Source organism: Schizosaccharomyces cryophilus (genome assembly GCF_000004155.1).
Source record: "Schizosaccharomyces cryophilus OY26 unplaced genomic scaffold supercont4.1, whole genome shotgun sequence".
In the NCBI taxonomy this organism is placed as follows: Eukaryota; Fungi; Ascomycota; class Schizosaccharomycetes; order Schizosaccharomycetales; family Schizosaccharomycetaceae; genus Schizosaccharomyces; species Schizosaccharomyces cryophilus.
This window is the reverse complement of record NW_013185624.1, coordinates 698,476-722,682: the sequence shown is the minus strand read 5'-3', so window position 1 is coordinate 722,682 and position 24,207 is coordinate 698,476. Positions and strand designations below refer to the sequence as shown.

The window sequence follows — 24,207 nt, the reverse complement described above, 5'->3', positions numbered from 1 at the left end:
AAATTAAGGTTATACATTTAGCGAGGTTGCTCTGGGTTTGTTTCAAGCAGTCACAATTTTCCAAATTACCAAAGAAATATTTCCAACATTGAAAATAACTCTGCACTCTCCAACATGCAGATTTTCGTCAAAACCCTCACGGGTAAGACGATTACCCTTGAGGTCGAGTCCTCTGACACTATTGACAATGTCAAGGGCAAAATCCAAGACAAGGAGGGCATCCCCCCTGACCAACAGCGTTTAATTTTCGCTGGTAAGCAATTGGAGGATGGACGTACCTTGTCCGACTACAACATCCAAAAGGAATCTACTCTTCACTTAGTCCTCCGTCTTCGTGGTGGTGGTAAGAAGCGTAAGAAGAAAACTTACACTACCCCCAAGAAGATCAAGCACAAGCATAAAAAGGTTGAGCTTGCTGTCCTCAAGTACTACAAGGTCGAAGATGATGGCAGCGTTAAGCGTCTCCGTCGTGAATGCCCTACTTGCGGTGCCTCTGTCTTCATGGCCAACCATGGTGATCGTCTCTACTGCGGTAGATGCCATTTGACCCTCAAGTTGGAAGCTTAAATAAGTCAATAAATTTTTTGGTTCTTGAGGTTTTTCATTTTATGAGCAAGTCGTATTATCACTGTTGTATTCTTTATTAGCTTTAGCTGTGGAAATCGTATTTTTGTCACATTGTTCAAGTAGCTTAAAAGTACGACGTGGCATGAATGCGTTAATACAATGTTAGACTTTTTACCATTTTATTTTATGAACAAAAATGAAGCACCTGATAGAATATATCTTTGTGAAAAAGCGATTGCATGATAATCTATACCATTGCAAAATAAATAAACGCATAATACCGATCGTATATAGGCCAAGGATCAAATGGGGGATTTAAATAGTTCGGTAGCAAGATATTTAACAAAAAAGGCGTGACATAGCTTTGTTAATCTTAAAAGCAAAAATCAGATACAAAGGATAGAGACGTTGAATATGAAGAAAGCGTAATTTTGGCGGCTTGGTTAGCTCAAATTTTAATTAAGCCATCCCAATCGATCATACACAGTCCTTGCACGCAGATATTTATCTACATTCCAATAATCTTTTGCGAATTGTGCGCCTGCAATATCGCAGCTTAAACGCAACTTTTCATTTTGTAGATCTTCATTTGGCGTCTTGGCCCACTGTAGAGAACGCTGTTCCCATTCATTATAATACGCGTAATAATGAGCAAGTGCAGTCTCTTTTTCTAAACTTCCCTGAACAACAGACTGATTCTCATTTTCCTTTGGTTCAACATACTCAAAGCTGTTTTGGTTGTCTCCTCCCAGAGTAGCAGGAATCATATGGCGACCAATATACTTCTCTAAATCTTTGGAATTTTGAGTAAAAATAATTTTTTCTGTAATTTCTGGTTTAATCCAACCTTTGATGATGTTCCATATACCTCGGAAAATCCAAGGAGATTTATGCAAAATACACACCCCTAGGGATTCGGGATAGTAGCATTCGAGGCAAGAAGATAAGTATTTAACAAATGAGTAGTCCATGTTGCTAAGGGAAAATTTACTCATGTCGAATAAAACATTGACATTCTGAGGATCTTCTAACGAAGCTGGTAAGGTAGGTTGGGAATGCAGAAAGAGACGCATAGTTTCCATAGCCCAAATCGTCATTTCACACAAAGACTTCTGTGTCAACTTCGAAGGCTGATGCAAGTGGGCACGAATGTAACAAATCGGCCGGTCCTTAAGGTCTCTACCAAGCATGATGACTTTTCCAGTACGAAGCTGTTCTAAGAACTGATCATCATGATGTTCTTTAGCAAAGAGTTCTCCACGCTCTACTATTTGGTCGACATTGGATTCGATGCGCCATCTCAGGGTGTTCAGTAGCTTCACACTAGCCTGATCTGGATCCATTCGACAAGATTTAAGAAATCGTATAAGAATAGCATCTGGAGAATCACATTTGGCGAGATGGATGAAGGAATTTCGGTAGGTTTTGTTTTCCTGAATAGAAGGCCATGTCTTTTGGATCATAGATTTTAATGGAGAGCATGTAGCATACTGAAACGAGCCAAGTATATCTTCCTGTTCAGTAGAAGGCTGTGAGCGACGAAAAAAGAACGTACCAGCAGCAAGGGCAGAAACGACCGTCGAGCAACTTCCTTTCGACCACAAACGAGAAGAAAACATGGAAAACTACGAAAGAGAGACTCTAAAGTTAACGGATGATAATAATTCCGCGGAAAACAAAAATCCAAATGCTATTCCACCGAATCTACAGACGTTTGCAAATTCCTTAGCTGCTTTAGATGATGGTGTTAATGAATTTCGTAAACGTATGAATCAACTTTCAGTGACTAAACAAAACTTAGATTCTTTTAATGAATCTTTTGCTTCTTTTTTATATGGCTTGCAAATTAATGCCTTTTGTGTGGATTATGAAAATGCACCTCTAGCTGAAAGTGCTTCTCTGCAAAAAATTAAAGATCAGTTGAAAATGGAAATAACATCGAGGCAACGTCAGCTTAGTGCCCCATCATCTGCCGGCATTGGTAGCGGCTATTCGCATGAGTTCAACGCTTCGACGCTTGATGAAACTTTTACTACAAATGATACATCGTTTATTGAACGCCCAGAATCATTCCCAGTACCTCGATGAGCTATCCTTTTTTATTTTTTTTCCTTATGACTACTCTGCATTAGAAATTTGATATAATGACTGTAACACGCGTGGAACCGACAAACAAGGGAAGCAATACTCAAACATCATATTTTTCCTATTTGCTTATGTGTGAACCAAATGTAGTACGATGTCTGTTTTATACTATTCCTTCTTTTTCTTGAACGAATTGGACTTCGTTTGTTTTATACAGCACAATTATCTTGCCTTTCAATGCCCTTGAATACAAAACCATCAACGCCAATGAAAGCACTGCAACTCTCAACAAACCTATTATGGAGCTTTATAAAAAGCTTTTATATTTTTTGTAAATTAATTACAGAATGTCACCAGAAAGATGGACCATCCATTCTATTTTGTTATATCGTCTTGAAACCCAAAATTGCTTTAAGATGATTGACTCAATGTTACCGCGGCAAGCCAGACGTTGCCGCGGGTCACAGAGAACGATGCCGATTGACCTGACCTGTCCTGTTTAGAGCAAGAACAACTTAAACAACGTCTCTCTAATTCTGTTTCTTAGAAATGGCATCAAATAAGTCGCATCTGTTATTTTGCGGCTTCAATCAAGACTCCAAGTATACAACTGTTCAAGTAGACTCGTTGCTGACGTTTTAGTTTATTATCGGTAGGAACGTATGATGGATACAAAATCTACAATTGCGACCCATTCGGGAAATGTTTCTTCAAATGTATGTGAGCTAAAAAGTGAGAGCTGTAATAATTTTACTCTGACCGTAATGGTTTGTAGTACAAGGCGCCACGTCGATTGTTGAAATGCTCTTTAGTACGTCGCTCGTTGCACTTGTTGAGAAGGAGGATGGAAGTAATCGCAAGTTAAAGCTAGTAAACACAAAGAAGAGTACTACAATTTGTGAATTGACATTTCCGACACCGCTGCTGTCGGTAAAATTGAATCGAAAACGCTTGCTCGCTGTACTGGAGGAACAAATATATGTTTATGATATCAGTAATATGCTACTGTTGCATACGATTGAAACATGCGGAAATTTGTTTTCTGTATGCGCGCTCTCACCAAACTCAGCGAATTGCTATCTAGCTTATCCCGACACTGAAACCAAAGACACTAAACCAGATCTTGATTCTTCTTCAACAGCATTTGCCAATTCGACTGTTTCTGGACGTGCCATTCTTTGGGACGCAGTCCATTGTAAAGAAATAACAGTAATCCAAGCTCATAAAGATCCTCTCTCTATTTTGACGTTCAACACAGATGGTACCATGTTAGCTACTGCATCCGAAAATGGTAGAATTATTCGTGTATACTCTGTTCCTTCAGGAGAACGTCTGTATCAATTTCGAAGAGGGTCCTTACCCGCTCAAATCTATTCTATTGCTTTTCACCCCGATTCCACCCTTTTAGCAGTTTCTTCCAGTACCCAGACCGTCCATATATTTAAACTTAACAGCCATAGCTCACCATCAAAACCTCAGCCAGCATCTCCGTCTGCTACTCCACCACGAAGGGAGAGGTACGTTGCATGCATTCATTTATGCTTAACATATATATCTAATAGCTTGCTAACATGGATTTAGTCTATTCCGGAGGTCTTCGCGCAGCATTGTAGGAACTGTTGGAGGTTATCTGCCACAATCTGTTTCGGGAATGCTTGATCCAGAGCGTGATTTTGCGTTTGCTCACATACCTGGTGACAAGGTTTCTTCAGTGGTAGCATTTAGCAGCGAAAATTCCAACATCAATGTTGCTACGTTTGATGGAAATCTGTATGCTTTTCGAATGAATCTGTCAACTGGAGGGGAATGTTCACTTATTAATCATTTTTCGTACGTTTTCCTAATTATCTCTTCTTTCATTCAGACTACTGACTGATTCAAGGATCGGCCTATCGGCTACTTAGATTATAACAAGCTTAAAAAAAAAGGAAAACAATTCCTCCTCGTTTTTATTTTTTATGTTTTACTTTTTAGATCGTCTCTCATTCGGTTCAAAAACATGATCGATTTCTTTACGCACGGATAGGCACTATAATGATTTGAAAAGATGCGGTACTTGTACTTTTTACTATTCATTAATAATCTAAATCTGAATGTACATAAATTAAGCTGTCTTTATCCATTGCAAGTTTACCATGCAATCTATTTATTCATCTTTTCTTCAAAATATCCATCTTTGCATTCTTTAGTGACTCATAAAAGGATGCATTTCTACAGCGTAATGGAGATACGGCAAATCGTCTAGCTTTTTGCTTGCTTGTTTATTCAACAACCACTGTTCCATTCCCTTTGCATTTCTTTGAATCAACCAGAATTGGTTCATTGAATCGAGGTGATTCCTGACTCCGGCTTGATAAATCCTTTCAATAAATCGCCATGAATACCTATCAACTTTTCAAAGACTCCTTCTTGATGATTCCTTTATGAATCGATTTTCAGTGAAATAATTCTTCTTTTCTCTTCGATGTTCTACACTTTTCTTTTCAACCCAGCTGTTTGTTTACAAACCTCGTTGTTACAGTATCTGGACTGATAACGCTACCATCTTTGATTTCGGTAAATTAGCTGATTATCTCCTAACGACAATGTAAGTTACAGTTATTGAACTCGGTATATAAACTTGCCCTCTGCCATTACCTTTATATATTCGGATCGGGTAAAATTGCATATTATTATATAAATAAACTACACTGAATTTATTTTAAATTGAAACTAAAATGAACGCTCAGGTATGCAAAGCAACACTTAATTGTTGGAACCGATTGCGTGTTCTCTGTATTCGGAATTTGTGCTAATTTAGTTTGTCTTTAGGTCTTAAATCTTGTCGCCGCTTTAGGTGTTATGCAATACTCTAAAAAATTGGACTTTACTGATCCTCAAATTGTTTACTATGCTCGTGCTGCATATGTGATCTCCAACGCTATCATTTTTGGTGTTTATTCTATTATTCAGACCCGAATTAGCTCTAATAATGATCGTACTCCCTTGGTTTATGAAGAGCCACCTGCTCCTTTTTCTGGACAAGCGAGTGGAAAGCGTGTCACTACTACTGTCAAGGATTACGACAATGACCAACTCCAAAAGGCTAAGAAGAGTTCTATGATTGGTGTTGCTATGATGGCCTTTATGCACTTGTACATGGGTTATGCTCAGCCTTTGGTACTCCAATCCATTCTCCCTTTGATCAGTTTGTTCACAAATCAATTGACTTCTATCTACATCCTTGGAAAAGCTGCTGAAGGCAGTTTGGCTCGCCCTTTTGCTGCTTCTGGTGGAATGTTCAATAACACCAATAAGCCTGCACCTTCTTCTAGCAGCCCTGCTGCTAATGCCTCTCCCTCCGAGGGTCCTACCATCACTGAAGTGAAAGATGATGAAAAGACCTCCTAAATAAAGTCTCTGAACGCTGAACATGTCTAGATTCCTTAAGAAAATAATTCAATGGGTTTTGTTTTTTATTTTATATTTTTCTCCTATGGTGTTTTAGCTATATAATGTTTATCATTTTCACCATATGTCAAGTTGAATCAATTGTTCATTATGTATTTATGAGTGAACCTATGCTTTTTTTTTTTTTTTTTAACAGATTGCTTTCCACTTTGTAGCAACAATATGAATGTTTTTGTTCATTGTATGTTTTCAGAAACGACATCTTTCCACAAATTCAGATGTAGTTTCGGTTCAGTAAGAAAGCCTCAAGAACAATCTTGTAGGATTGATTTCTCTTTCTCTTTTTTTTTTTACTTTTCTAAATAAATTCGTTTTCTTGGAACGACAATCATTCCTATCATCCAAATACTCATTCATTTGACCTTCTGCTTTTAGAAAACCAGAAATTACTATTATGTCTCGAGTGCTAGAGGATTCCCAGTTCATCGCTTTGGTAAGAAAAGAACTTTTAAGGATATCTGTCTCATATTTCTATAGAATTCAAGAGATGTTCAAGTGAACGAAGAAGGATGTAATCAAGTAGCTGCTTGGATCGAACAACAGTTGGACACTTTAGGAACGAAATTCTCAAATTGGCAAGATCATGAGTTACACCCAAAGCTACAGGACTCTTCTACGTTGGATTGGTATGTTTTGTTGATTTTTTTTTTTTTTTAATTCTTGACAGATCGTGTCTACCAAAATAAAACACAATTTACTAACCTTAGGGATATTTAGGATCTTCTTGATTGATATCTTGAACTTTTCGTTTTGGTCAGACGCAGATACCAAGGATTCGGGCAACCATCCTGCTCGATTCGGTATACGGTACAAAGGAAAGCTATACATGGGGTACTGGAGTCTTTGTGCTGCCGTTAATAAGGCCTTAGACAATAGTATTCCAATCACTACTCCTTCATTTTACGCAGATGAAGTTTGTTGTCCCGATGACTTGATTGCTTCCATCTTTGCTAGTGACACAGAAGAACAAATCCCTTTATTATCTGAGCGCATACGAATTATGAGAGCTAGTGGGAAGGCGTTAGTAAAGTACTATGGGGGACGATTTGTTCATCTCCTAGAGAAATGCAATCACAGCGCTCAAAAGTTTCTTGAAATTCTCTTACGGGATTTTCCCGATTTTCGAGATATTTCTTTTTACAAAGGTCGTGAATGTCACATATTGAAGCGTGCACAAATATTAATAGCTGAAACATGGGCATGTTTCCATGGACAAGGATATGGACAATTTGACGATATAGATAGCATTACTATGTTTGCTGATTACCGAGTTCCACAAATCCTTTGGCAGCTTGGATGCTTAGATTATTCTCCTGAGTTTGGAAGTCGACTACGCAAAAGTGAAACAATCGCTCATAATGACCCGATGGAAATAGAAATGCGTGGATGCAGTATATGGGCAGTTGAATTGATTCGTCTAGCAGTAAATCGACCTAATTTGAATGCAATTATGATAGATTTTTTCTTATGGGATCTAGCAAAAGAATGGCAAACTATTGGATATTCCCCGAACAAAGAACGAGCATTGAGCTCTGTTCCTTCAATTCGAGTTCGAAGTATATATTATTAAATTCATTTAAAGAAAAGAATTTTTTTATTCTTTGTTAATTAGGGTATAGAGGGAATAAAGGTTTATTGCAACAGTACAAGAGACGGTGGTATATATCAATATCAGATAAATTCATTCCCTAGTTCTTGCATCACTCATCATCAATTAAAGTAGATCCATAAGAATTGTAACCAGCCAAAGCACGTACACGATTCGTTAATTCTAAGAGATTTTTATTAGACGTTAAAGAGAGACGTAACTGATCATTCCTCAACGGAAGATGAAGGATAATTTCTGCATAACTAAATACAGAAATATCTAGAATGGAAGGAGTCTCTTTGTTAAGAAAATAGATCTGATTGCCTAAGAATTCTGAAAGGGACGAAAACGCTCTGGCTGCATCTTCAAAAATCTAAATAAACGGTAAGTTAGCGTTGAGCTCTATAATAAAATCTTGCGCTAATAGAAAATAAACAGTTAGAATTCAAATCAAGTGCTTACCGTATCTGCGTCTAGATGTTTTTCCTCTGTCAATATACGAAGCTGCTTTTTCTTTTCGAGAGGTTGAGCTATACTCCTTATTAAGCTTAAAGGCCAAGTAGCCTTTGCAAACCAATTTTTTCGTAATTCTTGGAAATTCGTCTCATCTAGATACATGCTATAATTCAAAGCAATCTGGACAGGACCAGTCAAAAGACTCATCCAAGGAGTTATAGCTTGTAGTAACTGCTCATCATTCACTAAATACAGCAACAACGCGTTTTTCAAAACGACTTTGTGAGATACGACTTGTAGAAAAGGTGTATTTTGGTCGGGAGAGGCATGATTTGAAACATTGAGTAAAATGATTTCTGGATCGTGAATTTTGACCCACGTTTGCCATTGTAGAGACTCTAAATCCAATGACTCTGAAATTGGTTCGCCATTCCAGTCACTAACATACAAGACCGGTTTCGTATTCAACTTCTCGTTTACTGCAGGATAAGGATTATCAAATGTAAATAAAGGAAAATTTTTAAATATAGAGCGATAAAAAGAGCTTATTTTCGCCAAAGAACTCATTTTTTACCCAAAATCAAGTGTTTGACACCACGAAGGTGTTCCTGTAATTACCACCAACACCTAGAATTGTCGTCTGCCCATTCATTGCGTGTCTTCTACTAAAAGAAATATCAGGTTTTTTGTTTTTTGTTTTAATTGTTATAGGGCAAAAAAAGAAATCTCAGTTTAGCTTTCTTGCTCACATACTTGAATCCAAAGGGACTTAAAAATACGCAAAAGGAACCGTTTATCTTTAACAGTGAAAATGGATTTGTCTTTGTTCTCGGATATTAAATCGTCAATCAATAAGGAAGCTAAAAGTCAACCTTCTTCCAAAGCCAACCGACCTTCGAAGAAGGACACAAACAATCCAGCAAAAAAGAGAAAAGAGGAAAAAGAGAGAGCTCCTTCTGATGGTAAAACGAACAAGAAGGAACAGAAAAGTGTTGAACAGCGCCAAACCAAAAAAGTAAAAAAGGAGGATGAAACATTGCTAAAGGATATTTTGGAATTAGGAGGATCCAAGAAGGATTTGGAACTAATCGACGACGCTGGAAGTGATGAAGAGATTGACCCAAGACAGGAAAATAATAAATCCTCCAAGGCAGGTGATAATGTTGATCCTAATGTACGCTTCCCTTTTAATAACCTTGGGCCAAGTTCGCTAACTCACATATTTAGCTTTTACAAGATTTATCCAAATTTGCCAGTCAGCTAGGATTCGCTCAGAATAAGTTTGATGAGCGCGCTTACGATTCAGAATCTGACGAAGACAGAAGCAGCGAAGAATCATCTGTGTCTCCAGATTCGGACGTAGAAGTAAGTGGACAGGAAGATGATGCTTCCGATCAGGAAAGTGATGATGATAAAGCCGAGAAAAAATAAGCCAACAAGTCATAACAATGGTTATAGAAGCCCTTGTTGGTTCCCTTCTTTTATGTTTCTTTCGGGTCTTTTGTCTTTATTGTTGACTCGTTCAATTCAGGGCTTACTTTTCTTTCGTTCTAAGAAAACTATTCTTTTACAGGTTCTATTTTAGGGTTACTAATTTTTATTTCTTAAAATATGTAATTTATTCGGTCCATTTAATGAAAGGTTTTGGAAACAGGTTATTGTCTAAGATGAAGAGTATTTTTGATCTGTAAGAATTTCATTTCAATTTTAGAGCTAACAGCCCTTGTGGATGAAAGTGGCAGTTGGAATTGCTTTAAAGTCCTAATCTTTTCGGTACGCCTTCATTTCTAGTTCTTTCACTATTTATTTTACTTTTTATTTATTCCTTTTCCTTTTGTAACTTTCTCTTTATTGCCAATTTATCATGATCTTATGTACCTACCATCGTTGTCAAGTTTTGTCTTTCGTAGTTATACCATCTAACCAGGAATGCAGCAGGATGAGGTTCAATTCCTAAATCTTTCCGCGATTGTATGTCTTGTCAGTTTACTCTTGTAGTTTATTATAATTTTAACTAATTTAGCCTTGCCCAGAAACCATCTTCTATGCCAAATATGAATTACAAAAATCTGAAAGTGAAGCTATCTTACAGGACCTTTACGAATTAGAGGCTTCATTAAGCGAAAAAAGTCGAATTTTTTATGTCTTAGATGGGTCATTGTTTTTATACTCGTTTGATTCCATTCCCCTTTTGCCTGGACTGAGGCCTTCTACGCTTACTCTGAATAGTTCTGGTAGTTTTGGTCGTTCTTCTTTCTTTCACCATGAATCTAATCCAAGGACTTCTTCGATACAGCTCAATTTAATCCGAGCCTTACGGCGTCTTACCGTGTATCATCTTTGCAAAGAATATGGGTTTCTTTCCCTCAAGGAGTTTTTACTCCCAATAAGGACAGCCTCAAAGTTCATTTTAGAGGGTTTGAGTGTTCACGAATTTCCACTTCTTGGTTTACATCTTGGTTTTCTGACAGATGGCTTCATGGAGTTTTCTTTCCGACCCGTAGGGTTGTCTCTATATTGCTTGTCAAATATAGCAAATTTAGAAGAATATGTAGTAGAGAGGCTTATTCTGTTGCCATTTGGGTGTAATGCGAAATTGATCTCTATTCAAGCTCCTTCGTCTTTATCAACAATGGAAATTCTGAAAAGTCGTTACGGCTTTTTCAATCTACCAACTGAAAAATGGGTTGGAGTTCAGGTTGATTGCTTTGATTATGCGTTTTCATGGCCTTTAAGCCTTTGTTTTCTAGAAAAAACACCATTTCCTACGCATTTGCAGAATGACTTTGATAAACATTTTACCATTAACGGATATACTCTTCCATTTAACGCGTCAAAAGATCTATTATCAGAAAAGAAGGTTCATTTGGATCAAAATAAAGAAGTCATTTCAGATTCAGATAACTTGGATCATACCGTATCACCCAATGTTGCTGTGACGCCAGTGTTGCCAAATACTCTAGCTATACCTTCTAGTCCTGAACTGCCAATACGCGTAACTCATTCTCCCTTTCCATCATCAGAAAGAGTCATGGAAGAAAGTGATAGAGAGAATGATTTATTCATGCAAGACATTGAGGACGCTAGAATTACGGAAGCTGATTTTGATTATTTTGATTTACCTAATCCTGAAGTGAAACCTTACTCTGAAAATATGGAAGTGATAGAACAGAAATCTGAAAGTTTGAATCAAGTTGATTTGGAAGCCATTTCGGAAGAGAAACAGCTTAATAATCAGCAATTTCCTTCACCACCTGATACGTATACTCAAAGTGAACACAGTATACAAAAGAAAGAATCAACTAAAAGCATCTCCGAACCTACAATCCCTCAGGATAACTTTAAACTTTCTATTATGGATGATCTGATAGTTGAAAAGTATTACCATGATGAAGTTGTACCACCGCTATATAATGCAGTTCCATTCCCTTCCTCGTCAGTCGATATTGCTAAAAAGTATTCGATTGGTGGGAAATATTGGTGTCCTTCTGCTTTGCTTCATCGATCTGACAGTTTAGGATCATTAAGTGGCTCTGTTAGCAGTGTCGAAGAAGAAAAGCACTTTTATGATGGTCTTCGAGAGGTAGTTGAACGTCAACCTGTTTCTGAAATGAAAAATAATATAAATCCTGAAGTGTCATTTCCATCACTTGAGAAAGAAGGCTCCGAGCTATATAGTTCTGCTTCTGTTGATTGCAGTGGGGTTGATACTGGAGTAAATGATTCTTTTGGGTTTGAGTCTTTGTTGGAAAAGTATGGGCTAAAGCACCTAAAAATGGTAGAAAAGGAGGCGTTATTAGAATTAATAATGAGTCAGCCGTTTTATTTTTATTTGCTACCTTTTTGGAAAAATCAAAATTCATATATTAACTCCTATAATGACTCGTGTGATTTTCTTTACATACAGGAAGCCACTAAAGAATTTCTTGAAGGCTTGTTCTCAGGACTAAGCAGAGCTATTTCATTAAGTTCTTGCACTTCGTGGGAAACTGAAATCAATGGAAACAATTCAAAAGATGTTAATAAGGCTAATACATATATAACTAGCGTGGATCAACCGGGTGTAATATTAAAGTCTAATAATCAGAAATTAACAGTTGATTACAATGCTACAAAACATTGGTCATCTCTGAACCTTCAGCCTTATAATGAAACACGGAATTATACTGTATTGCCTTTTTCCCAGAAAAAACCTGAATCAATTCCAATAGTCAAATCTCTTTTTGATGATATTCGGTATGCATATGAAAACTGTCAATTTGGTAAACTCGAGTTAGGAAACCTTATAACCTTTCAGGAAGATGGGATTATCGATTATAACTCACTGTTTTCGTCATCTTTCTGTGACTCTGGTGATCAAGCTACTGAACATAAAAGCACACTCAATTTTACAAATTTGGCCAAGGAATGCGCCAGTGCTTATGCCAATGACGATCTTTTATTTCTATTCTTTGTTGATGATTCCGTTTATTCTTTCTTTTCAGTATGCCAATCTTTTACATTGCTTAATGAAGTTTTTTCTCTTGAAACTAAGAAAGATGGATTGTTCAATAATCAACTGTTTATTAAAATAATACCATCGTCTGCTGGTTTTACCATCAGCCAGCCTCTTGCGACAGAGACTTTATCTCCTACGAATATTGCAATGGATATATATAGTACTTCTCCACTGAGAAATCCTTCTTTGAAAGTTAAATATTCCCCTTTTGTTATGGAAAAGCCCGTTATTTCTCTACTAAATTATAAATTATCCAATACGTTTTCTGCGAATGCCGTTTTTAATGACTATAGTCTACATGTAACTTATACAGTTATCAGAGATAAATTCTTAATATGCATGTGGAACGATACGTATGGCGAGCTCGAAAATTGTGAATGGTTTTTGTTAAGCGAAACAAATCAGAAATTGGATGTATTCCAAAAGATTTGGAAAACCAGTAGCGAGATTATGAAGATAGGCTCATTTACTTGGAGCTTAAATATTATGAAAGTTGGTGCTTTATCGTTAGAGGAACTAAATGACTGGAAACAGGTAGCGGAATCCCAAGAGTTCATGGATAAATCGACGTTGGTTATCGGCAATTGCCTAATCCATGAAAGTTCTAAACCACAGTTAAAGCCATATTTAAGGATGTTTTTTAGATCTAGTAACAACCCTGATGATTCATTGGAGATCTCAGAAAATATCGAAATAGTAGGTATAGTGAGAGAAGCTGCTACTTTAATTCCTCACTTTACTACTTTGGATATCAAGCCTTGTTTAGCTTATGGTTCACTTGGGTTTAGTGAAAGTGGAAATGTTGTGCCAATTGCAGATATACATTTATTTTATGTGAAGCAGACCGAGCCAGTACTTGCATTGCGTAAGATACTGAGAGAATACTTGTTTATGTCTTTTACTTCTAGAAAGAACAATTTTTCCTCAATTCGAATTCCGCACAACATATCTACTGTCCTATACCAAAGACAATTGCTCGAATACTTAAGCGGTGATGATCATTGAAATTATGGCAAAATTAATTTATTTTATATATTAATTATTTATTAATTCCGTTATGATGTGAAAGGATTGAGCTGTGTTGAGGTCCTTAATTTTTAGTAGCCTCTTAGTTTGTTTACATGTCCGGCAAACATATAAATGGTCGTTCATTCGTAGTTACCTTGCACAAACATATTTAGGATGAAAAAATACTTTAAAGGTTATTCTACTAAAAGAAACGTAGGAAAAGACGGATCTAAGGCGGATGAAAATCTGGAAAGCGCATTAAGCCGTCATGATGAAATGAAGGAAAAACCAAGCAACAGAAGCTTTTCTCGGGAAGATGTATTTTTGGAGGATAAAATGAAAGAACTGGATAGTATTCTACGTGCAAACGATAATTATTTACATAATGAACCGGTTAAAAACAAGCAGAGCACCCATTCGGTACTTTCTCCAAAAGATCTGAACATACAAAGCAAAGTGAATAAGAACTCTCGCATGTTTCTTAAATCTGATTTTTCATTGCCAATAATCGAGGATCCTACGATGAGCGACAGCAACTTGTACAAGGATAAACAAAGAATAAGGAAATTGGAAAAGGAAAAGGAAAAAAACTATAAAAACTCTTCATCCTATACACCCTGCTCTCAAAAGCAACAAAGCTATTTTGGTTCAAGTGATCAGCATCGGCCGTTTTCGAGCTTACAATTATTTGGAAACTCATTACTCAACTCAAGAGATGAAAAGTCAAACCCTATGTTTAATTCTAGTTCTTTTTGTGTAACATCTACTCCTGTGGCACCACGAGGAAGAAATGCCTCAATTATGCCTTATAATCGAGTGTCAACTCCAAAATCCCTTTTAGATGAAGATCATTCTATGGAAAAGGTAATGTTTCGAGACGTTTACTTAATTTTATCTAACTAACTTAAAATAGTATATTCTTCGTATTCACGAGCTTGAGCGAATGTTAACTGATGAGAGGCATTTGAACGCAAATCATGAAAAAGTTATTGCCGAGATGAAGGTTCAATTAAAGACCCTGCGAAATGAATTTCAGTTTGCAAAGAAACTGTTTATGAATGCACTCGCTGAGCACCAAGAAATCATTAACAACTCTAAAAGCTGTCAACTACAATCATCTCACCTGGCATGACACTGGTACAAAGTACACTAAAAACCATGTTACTGCCTAGAGGAGTTTTCACCTGCCCTTTCACTTCTACCTCCCTCGTCGTCCCTTCTTCATTGCATTCCTTTAGTTCAGTAGTTAGTCATGGACAAATGACAAATGATTCGGGCTCATAAGTTAGTTTCATTCCATTCAACTCGTTCAACTAACTATTAAGTTTCCAATTTATGTACCTATACGAACTGAGTATGTTCACAGTAACTGAATAAGTGATTATCTATATTTTAAAAAGTACAGAAACCATAAAGCAAATTACATGAAAGTGAAAAATTCCGTTCATTTTGTACTCTTTCGTCAGTGTAAACAAAAATGTAAACAAACAACGTCTCACTAGGAATCGTTTCGTTTCGTAAACCGACTTTGATGACATGCAACGCAATGAATTACAACACCAAATTGAGTGTCAGAGCAATTAAGTAGATGGATGATTTCATTTAGACATTTTTGTATAGTTGATTTCTTTCTTCATTTTACAATCAAAAAAGAACCTTTTACTCAGAGGAATTGGAACTGGTTTAAAACAGTGGAAACAAAGAAGAATGTCAGAAGCCTCTCCGTTATCGAGGAAAACAAATGAAAAAGGTAGGAAAAGTGGGAAACTTGAGAGCATTCATCCTAAACGGGAAAAATCAGATTCATCAAAAAACGCGAATGATGATGAATCTGGCGAGTTAGGGCCAGTGGAAAAAGCAAATGTATCAAGTAGTCCTAAAAAGATAGAGCAAGAGCGGATGGATGCCGATTCTGGCTATGAATGGGAATATGAGAAGGCTTTGGAAATGGCGAAGGAATGTCGGTTGCTGGCCGGCTTAGCAGATGAAATGTCGAAGGTTTTCTGCAAAGTATTTGCAGAGCATAGTAAGGAGATTGATGGACCACAAAAATATTTTGAGAAATTTGACGATAATTTCCTTGGTAAGGTACGAGAATTTTCAAATGACCTGGTTTCAACATATGGCCTAGACTTTTTGACGATTTTCCTTTCCTATATTCAAGCAAAAGAAGCTTACCGGAAATTATTCGAGCATTTAGAAGACTCTTTGGGTACTATTCAGTTTTTTACAGGGATGATTGATTTGTTTGATGTAAGTAATAAACATTTCGTTTTAATGGAAATCGTCATAGACAATTTACTCGTGCTTGACGAAGATTCCGTATTTTACACGGATTCATTGGTGTTGTTTGAGGAATTGCTTGTACGTTATTGTGCTTCTAATAATTTCCCTTACAAGAAGAATCCCATCAACTTTCTGTTCAATATGCTTCCTTACAAATCTGTTGATGCCTTAAATAGCGTAGCGAGGTCTGTTTGGAAAAAGCAAAATATCTTTGATTTCTTAAAAACTACTATTGAAAAAGTTATATCCTCTCCTCCTAAACACTTTTCCCCATACCCGACGTTCGTGGTTGCTGTCATTCAGTTTCTTGTTCAATCCCAGAATGTAAAACGATTACACCATGCTCCTTTTAGTGCTCAAAATTTAGTTACCCATCCAGAAGGCGATCAAATACTCGATCGTTTACGAAAGCGAGTATCCATGTCAGGGAGTCCTCCAGGACGGGAGCCTGAAAAACCTGCGGAAACAGATATTTCGGATGCTGGCGGGGAGAATCAAAACGATTCTGTAACCGAAAACTTGACGGTGCTTCAACCTCAAGACGAGGAGGCTAATGATCAAATAGACGAGGTTTCAGAAGTGCAACCAAAAGAGGCACCACCACCTATTGTACACGAAGAAACAATTGAATCGTCAAGTAGTAACAGAGACAAAATTAAAAATAGGAGTGCTTCAGAAATAGAAGTATTAAAGTCTATTTCCGAAGAATTATCCATTGTCTTAGCATCGTTGTCTGAGCAAACCATTACCTCTGTTCATAATCAGACATCTTCGCTCATACAAGTAATCGAAGAGAGAGTTTTCGCTTTACATGAGCAAAATGCAGGAAAACAACGGACAACTCCTTCAGTTTCAGTTCAAGTTCCAATCAGTACTACCTCAGGTGCTGTATCCGAAGTTTCTAGTGTGGAAGATGATGAGGAGTTTCCTCCTATTCGAGATGCTTCTTTGCAAACCCCTTCTGATTCTAATAGGGCGACTGTAATGAGGACATCTGCAGAAAAGGCTGAAGGACGCTCTGATAAACGGCGACAGGTTTCTCCATATGAAGGTTACAGATTCCGCAGAAAGTGGACGGAAGAGCAGGAGCGTGAACTATTCGACATGATAGAACAGTACGGCTGCAGTTGGTCAAAAATTGTTTACATGCAAAGAATTGATAAGAGGCCTTTACATGATTTCGCACCTACCCACATTAAGGACAAAGCAAGGCTAATTAAAGCTCGCTATATGAAACAAAATCGTCTTCAGAATCTGTATCAACATTCGCCCAACTGGAAGTATGTTACAGTCGGACCGGCATATTGTGAAATCCATAAAATTCCTTACACCAAAGAAGCTTCAATTACGCAGTGAACTTTTAATTTCTTGGACCTTTTTGAAATGAAAATCCTTCTAGTTCTTTAATGCTTTAAACATTGGTTTCAACATAATTGATCTTGTTTCTGGTTAAAAAGGCCATTAGACAAGTTTTTTTTTTGTTACGAACAAATTTAGCTATGTTCTATCATTTTACTTAATTTATTCAATTTATGAGAGAATAAAAGGATGGCATTACCCTAGTCTTTATAACGAGTATATATATACTTAAGTTCTCTGCGTATAATACAGTATACAGAAAAAGTAGTAAACAGAGTATACTATCTTTTTATTGTAAGCAAATGAGAGGAAAAAGAACCCTAATAATTCGAAAAGTGTCATGATCAACCACTCTGGAGCTCATCTGTAAATTTGCACAAGGAAATCATACAACGCCCTATAGATTGAGAAAAAAAATTAAAAGAACTCAGAGTTCGTTTAAATTAATGTCGGAAGCTCAACTTAAAAGTTCTATAAACAAAATCCATCAGGTTTTGGCTCCTGGTTTAGATGAATCTGCTAGTTTTGAATTTCATTTTAAAAATATTGAAGAGTCAATCAAGCAAATCATTCGTGCTTCTATATTAGTTGTTGAATTAAATGATAATGAGGTAAGCAATTAAGACGATTTCAAAAACGATTCAGGTTTTCTTCAAAAGTTACAATTTCAAGGTTCAAAAAAGCAGGTTTGAGTGGAAGGCATAAAGTTAGCAAGAACCTAGAGTTTAAAGATTTTCTAAAAGTTACCGCAAGTCTGTGCTTTTTAAAGGCACTATAAACAAATGTCGTTTCAGGTGCGAAATGTTTCTTCACTGATTCTTTTGAGGAAGCGAAAATGAAAATGGGATCCACTGGGATGAAATTAAAAACTCAAATTTGCTGTTTCAATAAAGCTAACGCATGGCTAGTCTTTAGATACCCTGGACGCATCAATAAAAGAATTACTAGACGCTAAGCAAAGGCTGAGATTGATGCAAAATGCTTTTAATGATTTGTCTGCTAAAGTTAATAGAAATCTCGAATTCCTAGATGTAAGGGCGTTCCTAAGGAGAGTTTTGGGTCGTGTTTTTAATGAAGCTAATAATCATTATAGAGATCGAGCATGTTAGATGTATTCACGCAAATATTTAAAGAATTACTTCAGGCTTACGAATCAAAATCAGACTTTGAAAAATACGGGGATGAAGGCGAATACATTGAATTCCGAAAGACCATTTGGCATGAACAAAATCTTGATGGAAAAGAATTCCCACAAATGCGGGTTTTCTTTGAACCAAATCTACAACAAAATGCTGAAGATGAAGATATTGTTATCTCTTCGTCCACAATCGAAACCCGATGTCCATTGACTTTACAACCAATAGTTCATCCCATCATTTCTACAAGGTGTGGTCATTATTATGAGAAAGGTGCTATACAGTCTTTAACCGGAACGAGTGGATGTCGATGTCCAGTCGTTGGCTGTAATGCTCAATTGCGAAAATCAGACTTGAAAGAAGATCCTGTTCTTGAACGACGGTTACGCCGTCTTCAAGAGCTGGTAAGAGAGGACTCATGATTTTTATGCTTTTCTTTATTCTTTAAGTATTCCTTTACTCATATATTTCTTAACGTCTTCCACTGACGCTTGTCAGTAATATGAATTTTATACCCATGATAATGAAGTAGTCTAATTGAATTTGGGTAACCATTTTATTTCCTTTTAATCCATTATGAATATAGATCACATACTTTAGATGACTTCAATTCCCTTTCTTCATTATATGCTTCAAATTAAGTGTCTACCATACTCTTTCAACTTACGCATATCGATGATACATCCAACCGCTCTAAACATTTAAAATGGATCAAAATGAGCCAATGGATGATTTGACTTTTGAAAGAAAGCGACGTTTACTGACTTTACAAATCGGCAAAAGCATGAATGAAGTCGTGAATTTGATGTCTGTTTTGAATAAAAATATGGAAGGCATTAACGGGGTTGGAAAGGAATTTGAAAACGTTGCCTCATTATGGAAAGGATTTCACGACTCAATATTAGAAAAAAAAGACTTGGATATGCCGGACGCTACCTAAAGAATTGTCCGAGAGTATAAAAGGACGAACAGTGCTTTATATTCAGTGAAAACAAATAGCTAATTCCATATCTTCTAAGAATGAGAATGAATGCTGTTTTGAATGATTGCTAACCCTTGTCGTTTGGGCTACTGTAACTGGAAAAGAGTCTCATTTGTGTATATGTATACACCAAGCGAGGTGCAGGTTTTTTCTAGCTCATTTCTACTATTCATTTGGATATAAATCACTTTCTGCAAAGCTCTCAAAATCACACTTCCCTTGTTAGGTCTTAATTTACCTCGGTACAAATAGTACAGCATGGGAATCTAATGAATTCACGACTCTTAAAGAGGAATAAAAGACTATGTACATTTTGATCTATTAATAGTTTAACCTTGCTTCGCTCTATCAGCAGGAATTATAAACTAGGTCTTTTATTACAAAAAAGGGTTATGAAGAGCTATGAATGTATTGACGCTATACTTTTTTCAGGATCAAAAAAGAACAAAAAATAGATATCCGTTATTAAAATAAACAACATAGAAAACAAAGCCATTGGACTTGCAATCATGTATGAGCAAACGATACAAAACAAAAAATAAAAAAAAGGAAAGCATCTTTCATACGTTCGTTTCAAGGGGAAAGCAAGTTGACCCAAATCAATCAACAAAAATATTGGTCATTAAAATAGATAAATGGAGGAGCCAAAACAATTCATGAAACCTGAATAATTGAAGAGGAAAAAGAGAGAGAGAGAGGGAAGGTTTAAAGAATGACACATGATCTTTTCGAAAAAGAAAATGTCTTTTTCATGGTTAAGCTTACAGCGAGATGGAATACATCATTGATTCCTGATGCTTCCTTTGCTGAGCATTCCACATAAGGTGAATTTATGGATGATGCTACAGATTGAGCCTAAGTACTTTGTTAGAAAAAGGAAAGATTAATCTTTACACAAAATACAACATACCTGTTGATATGTTACAGGCGTAAGACCTTGAGTACGTAGAACCTCTTCAGCATTTCTATCCTTCCTTAGATCAGATTTGAGACCAACTAGCATTGTGGGTGTCCGGGGACAGAAATGCTGGACTTCCGGAAACCACTAGAAAACGAAATGTTAGCATATACAAGAAATTCAATGAACAAAAGTTAGATATAAAATGAAGCATTGCATTGCGTAGGTAAAAAATAAGATGTTCAAGCATGTGCTTTCTAGCCTATATCGTTTAGTAGCTTACCTTTTCGCTAATATTATGCAATGAAGCAGGGCAATCAATTGAGAAACACAACATGATAACATTGCTATTTGGGTAACTTAGAGGACGAAGACGATCATATTCTTCCTGTCCGGCCGTGTCCCATAAAGCGAGTTCAATGATTTTGCCATTAGGCTTATAGGAGAATTGTGTTATGTAGTTTTCAAACACAGTAGGGATGTACCTCTATTCCAATAGTTAGCAAAAAAGGTTTTGAATTGGATGGAATTGAACCTGAATTTTCTACGCATAGACCTACCTCGGGGAACGTTCCGGTAGAAAACACAATCAACAGACAAGTTTTTCCTGCACCGTCAATAAGAAATCCTCAAAAAAGCCATAATGCTTCATAGAACACATACCACAACCACCGTCTCCAACAACGACAAGTTTCTTTGAATGTTCTAAAATGAGTTTTGGTTAGAAAGGGACACACAAAAGCAAAAGACGAATCGTTTCGTCAATACAAACCTGTTTTTGAGCCGCTCTTCATCCTTAAAGTATGGAAAAAGCAAAGTTGTTGATATTGGTCTGTTTTCGCTGAATAAGTCGCGTTGCAGTTAAATTGCCATGACAACGCGAATGTAAACATTAATGTAGCGTCCTGTATAAGGCATTATGAATATCTTTTACAGAAAAGATAATAAAAGAAAAAGCCTAGAGCAATTTGAGATGACTCACAAGCTACAAAGGTTGAAAAGTTTCATGTGCGAATATTCCCACATGCAGACAAGTTGATTCCACTTGACTGTAAGCTCGAGTAAACAAGTGTTTGTTTCATGTGAGGTTCCTTTTTCTTTCAATAATTCTTTTTTTGCAAATTAGAAAGAAGAGAAAACCCCCAAAATTGACAACTTGTTTCCTCGCCTAGTTCGCTGGTAGGTACTTTTAACTAACAAAACGCAATTGTGTTTAACTTTTCCAAGAAAATTTTTTATTTCTATAAATGAAACTTTCTTTACCTTTTTTCCTACTCCTTAATACAACTCAAACTTGCCATTCGTACTTTTCCAAAGACTCAGTCTTTTGTTTACACTGTTACCTATACGAAGCAAAACATAGTTCGTTGAGAATACACCGCAAAGTAAGCAAGTCGCGTCCTTGTGAAGAGTAAACAAGAACCAGAATCCCAGTTTCAAGAAGAATTATGAGGAGTTTGGTTTTATGATTCTTTAGGGCTTACATGGAAAGTCGAATAACGCAAGGAAGAAAAGTTTGAATGGTGTTTATGATTTGATGTTTGCAGTATACTGTCTTCTTAGTATACAAAGGGATTGAGGATGAAAAAGGAAAATCCTTTTCTCAAACCTCATTTGTTGGACGGGACGTCCAGCAACCACTTTGTGTAACCCAAGTATTCTTTTTATATTCAGTGCTGCGAAGGAAAAGGTGATCAAAAGGTAAAGAATACTAGATCTTTTTTTGTGTCTTTACAGTTTCCTCAGTAGATGTTCTCCATGGAATCACTGTACCCTTGGATGAAGTCTGTTATAAATTTGATCTCTCAAACCATTTTCATGACTTGCAGTAGTATTGTATGGTCCTTTGAGGGAGGCATTGAGAGAGCCTGGATACCAATTGTACTGCCGGGTTGGCAGATGTGGATCTTCTGCTTTATCAGTGTTTTTTTCTTAGCTTTGGTGTTTTTATGCCTGGCTAGTTCTCGAGAGAAATACGATGGCTATTGCAGGGCTTGAAAATGACTCGCACAGATCGCAGTGTATTTTTTGCAGGAGGCATTCTTTGATTTGAGTGAGAATGAAATGACAGAAAAAAGGTGCCTTTTTGTTGCTTTACTTTTCAGCCTACTCTCAAGGTTCATAAATAGGATCTTGTAGTAGCAACAAGTGTTTCTTTACATAATTTTGTAAAGAAACATACGTTGGCTGACTATGCTCTGGTCTGTAGAATTTTTATTCTATGGAAGCTTAGAGACGTATTGATTCCAGGTTTTCTACAAACCCATTTTGGCTTTTTTGTTGGTGTTTTGACCGTGCCCCTTGTATTCTTCAGGTGAAGGTGCAAGCAGGAAAGAATTAAAAACCAATTGGTTGACACAATGTACTTTCCAACAATTGTAGATACAGTTCCTTCTTTTCAATGGCTCTTCACAGTTGTTGTCGAACGAAACTACTTGCTATTTAGCTTTTCTTGTAACCAAGCGTAGTTGGGAAGAAAGGAGGGAAATTTGATGTACCGAGAGTCACCAATTCTAGCTCTTTTTATAACTTTAGGAGATCCAAATGATCAAAGTTTCGTACTTGTTCCTGACTTTATGAAAAAAGTTAGCTGGTAGTCCTTGATTCATTCAGGTTTATTTCTGACACCCGACTATTGTCCCTACAGAGTGCATATTGCCAAATTTTCTTCAGCTTCTGGAAACACTTTTGTATTTGGGAAATTTTTTTTTCCTTGCTTCCGGTCAGTGCTACTATGTTTTCTTTCGCGACTAACAGAATCTTTGTAGTTTTGTTAATCACACGATTATGATACGAACGCTTTTATTCAAAAACAAGATTAAAAAGGTGTATTAATCGATGGCACGTCTTTTAAAAATTAATTAATAAAGCTTATAATAAAAGTCTATTATGAATCATGAAAAGCCTACAGCACCCCGGATTCCCATGTTGTCTCCAACCATAGTATGAACGAGACCTTCAGACGTTTTCACTTAACTGCAGTGATCGGACGGGAACTGGTGTTTTCACCTAGGTATGGCCGTAGACTCTGAAACTTGAAAAGATGATGTATTTTTATTTTTTATTTTGTTTATCGAATGTAGTTCACCACTGGTTGTTTGGAAGATATGTTTTCCTAGAATGCATTTTGAGTAACGGTCTCTTCAGAAAGTAACGTGCTACTCAAATGTTGAAGTAACATATGTATAACGATACCTAGAAATAAGTAGTAAACGAAATAGCGAAAGGCACCAAAAGAAAGCTTATTTGGTTTGATGATAACTTCACCTCAGCAAAACTCTTGCCTTTGCCATTGCCATTGTATTTTTCGTCTCTCAGAGCTGTAATGAAAGGATTTTATTTGTTTTTATAGAGGATTTAAATTAAGGTGCTTTTACTTTGGACTTTTGTGCGCTTCCTGGTCTTTTACTATCAAACTTCGATAGGTTTCATAGCTCGCTTCTGAGCCTTGTAGAGGGCAATTGATGGTTTGTTTGATTCTTTATATTTAAACAATAAACAATGAACGAAAAAGAGAATGAAAAGCTACTAGGACTTGCCAAAGCAGCCGAATATTCCTGTCAAGTTTCTCCTGCAAGTCCTGACAGTGATTTACCGCAGTACAGCGAGCTCTCTTATTCACATCTGGATAATTTGGAAAAAGGATGTTTATGTTTACATCCAAATCTCGTTCCTGAAAACAAGAGGGACGAATTGTCAGACGACGCTTCTGCAACAATGTGTTCAGACTACTGTGGTGCGTTTTGTGGTAGTGTTAAGAGCGGATTCTTGTATATTTCTAGCCCAGCGGCATTTGCGAGAATTCCACCTGCTGCAAAAAGAACGACAAATGAAGGACTTCGAGTTTTTTGGTGTTATTTATTCTCACTGATACTTGATTTTTCATTTTCATAT

General features: G+C 36.7%; 14 protein-coding genes and 1 non-coding gene across 15 annotated transcripts; 11 read left to right on the top strand and 4 right to left on the bottom strand.

The window, feature by feature from the left end:
- The first annotated feature begins 53 nt into the window (after positions 1–53).
- On the top strand, positions 54–584 carry SPOG_03888 (ribomal-ubiquitin fusion protein Ubi5). The gene has a single exon (XM_013166152.1). The coding sequence runs from the start codon at positions 115–117 to the stop codon at positions 565–567; it is 453 nt and encodes a 150-aa protein (XP_013021606.1). The 5' UTR covers positions 54–114; the 3' UTR covers positions 568–584.
- Positions 585–624: 40 nt separating this feature from the next.
- On the bottom strand, positions 625–2,562 carry SPOG_03887 (sec14 cytosolic factor family protein). Its single transcript, XM_013166151.1, has one exon. The coding sequence runs from the start codon at positions 2,184–2,186 to the stop codon at positions 1,023–1,025; it is 1,164 nt and encodes a 387-aa protein (XP_013021605.1). The 5' UTR covers positions 2,187–2,562; the 3' UTR covers positions 625–1,022.
- SPOG_03886 (DASH complex subunit Dam1) lies at positions 2,185–2,655 on the top strand (the record flags this gene model as incomplete). Its single annotated transcript, XM_013166150.1, has 1 exon — positions 2,185–2,655. The coding sequence occupies one exon, from the start codon at positions 2,185–2,187 to the stop codon at positions 2,653–2,655; it is 471 nt and encodes a 156-aa protein (XP_013021604.1).
- Positions 2,656–3,201: 546 nt separating this feature from the next.
- Positions 3,202–5,309, top strand: SPOG_03885 (WD repeat protein; the record flags this gene model as incomplete). Its single annotated transcript, XM_013166149.1, has 5 exons — positions 3,202–3,254; positions 3,295–3,368; positions 3,428–4,169; positions 4,234–4,482; positions 4,535–5,309. The coding sequence occupies 5 exons, from the start codon at positions 3,202–3,204 to the stop codon at positions 4,554–4,556; spliced, it is 1,140 nt and encodes a 379-aa protein (XP_013021603.1). The 3' UTR covers positions 4,557–5,309.
- SPOG_03884 (pho88 family protein) lies at positions 5,240–6,102 on the top strand. The gene is made up of 2 exons (XM_013166148.1): positions 5,240–5,381; positions 5,464–6,102. Exons 1-2 carry the CDS (start codon positions 5,370–5,372, stop codon positions 6,040–6,042), a joined length of 591 nt encoding a protein of 196 aa, XP_013021602.1. The 5' UTR covers positions 5,240–5,369; the 3' UTR covers positions 6,043–6,102.
- Positions 6,103–6,304: 202 nt separating this feature from the next.
- SPOG_03883 (uncharacterized protein) lies at positions 6,305–7,801 on the top strand. Its single transcript, XM_013166147.1, has 3 exons — positions 6,305–6,535; positions 6,580–6,728; positions 6,820–7,801. The coding sequence occupies exons 1-3, from the start codon at positions 6,497–6,499 to the stop codon at positions 7,670–7,672; spliced, it is 1,041 nt and encodes a 346-aa protein (XP_013021601.1). The 5' UTR covers positions 6,305–6,496; the 3' UTR covers positions 7,673–7,801.
- SPOG_03882 (metaxin 1) lies at positions 6,332–8,761 on the bottom strand. The gene is made up of 2 exons (XM_013166146.1): positions 8,153–8,761; positions 6,332–8,063 (listed from the first exon to the last, which is right to left on the bottom strand). Exons 1-2 carry the CDS (start codon positions 8,711–8,713, stop codon positions 7,803–7,805), a joined length of 822 nt encoding a protein of 273 aa, XP_013021600.1. The 5' UTR covers positions 8,714–8,761; the 3' UTR covers positions 6,332–7,802.
- On the top strand, positions 8,709–9,801 carry SPOG_03881 (uncharacterized protein). The gene is made up of 2 exons (XM_013166145.1): positions 8,709–9,320; positions 9,374–9,801. The coding sequence occupies exons 1-2, from the start codon at positions 8,958–8,960 to the stop codon at positions 9,575–9,577; spliced, it is 567 nt and encodes a 188-aa protein (XP_013021599.1). The 5' UTR covers positions 8,709–8,957; the 3' UTR covers positions 9,578–9,801.
- A 264-nt stretch (positions 9,802–10,065) lies between these two features.
- Positions 10,066–13,674, top strand: SPOG_03880 (mediator complex subunit Srb9). Its single transcript, XM_013166144.1, has 2 exons — positions 10,066–10,117; positions 10,170–13,674. The coding sequence occupies exons 1-2, from the start codon at positions 10,076–10,078 to the stop codon at positions 13,647–13,649; spliced, it is 3,522 nt and encodes a 1,173-aa protein (XP_013021598.1). The 5' UTR covers positions 10,066–10,075; the 3' UTR covers positions 13,650–13,674.
- A 152-nt stretch (positions 13,675–13,826) lies between these two features.
- On the top strand, positions 13,827–14,784 carry SPOG_03879 (uncharacterized protein; the record flags this gene model as incomplete). The annotated part of the gene is made up of 2 exons (XM_013166143.1): positions 13,827–14,516; positions 14,566–14,784. 2 exons carry the CDS (start codon positions 13,827–13,829, stop codon positions 14,782–14,784), a joined length of 909 nt encoding a protein of 302 aa, XP_013021597.1.
- A 429-nt stretch (positions 14,785–15,213) lies between these two features.
- On the top strand, positions 15,214–17,475 carry SPOG_03878 (TRF Taz1). Its single transcript, XM_013166142.1, has one exon. It carries the CDS (start codon positions 15,360–15,362, stop codon positions 17,292–17,294), a length of 1,935 nt encoding a protein of 644 aa, XP_013021596.1. The 5' UTR covers positions 15,214–15,359; the 3' UTR covers positions 17,295–17,475.
- Positions 17,402–18,997, top strand: SPOG_03877 (Smc5-6 complex non-SMC subunit 2). Its single transcript, XM_013166141.1, has 3 exons — positions 17,402–17,908; positions 18,206–18,328; positions 18,391–18,997. The coding sequence occupies exons 1-3, from the start codon at positions 17,744–17,746 to the stop codon at positions 18,853–18,855; spliced, it is 753 nt and encodes a 250-aa protein (XP_013021595.1). The 5' UTR covers positions 17,402–17,743; the 3' UTR covers positions 18,856–18,997.
- An 87-nt stretch (positions 18,998–19,084) lies between these two features.
- On the top strand, positions 19,085–20,773 carry SPOG_03876 (DASH complex subunit Dad1). The gene has a single exon (XM_013166140.1). It carries the CDS (start codon positions 19,140–19,142, stop codon positions 19,371–19,373), a length of 234 nt encoding a protein of 77 aa, XP_013021594.1. The 5' UTR covers positions 19,085–19,139; the 3' UTR covers positions 19,374–20,773.
- Positions 19,675–21,173, bottom strand: SPOG_03875 (rho family GTPase Rho4). Its single transcript, XM_013166139.1, has 6 exons — positions 21,086–21,173; positions 20,977–21,018; positions 20,874–20,920; positions 20,597–20,800; positions 20,326–20,460; positions 19,675–20,270 (listed from the first exon to the last, which is right to left on the bottom strand). Exons 1-6 carry the CDS (start codon positions 21,105–21,107, stop codon positions 20,121–20,123), a joined length of 600 nt encoding a protein of 199 aa, XP_013021593.1. The 5' UTR covers positions 21,108–21,173; the 3' UTR covers positions 19,675–20,120.
- Positions 21,174–23,215: 2,042 nt separating this feature from the next.
- On the bottom strand, positions 23,216–23,336 carry SPOG_16124. The gene has a single exon (XR_001203054.1). It is a non-coding gene; the product is annotated as a 5S ribosomal RNA (ribosomal RNA).
- Positions 23,337–24,207: the final 871 nt, after the last annotated feature.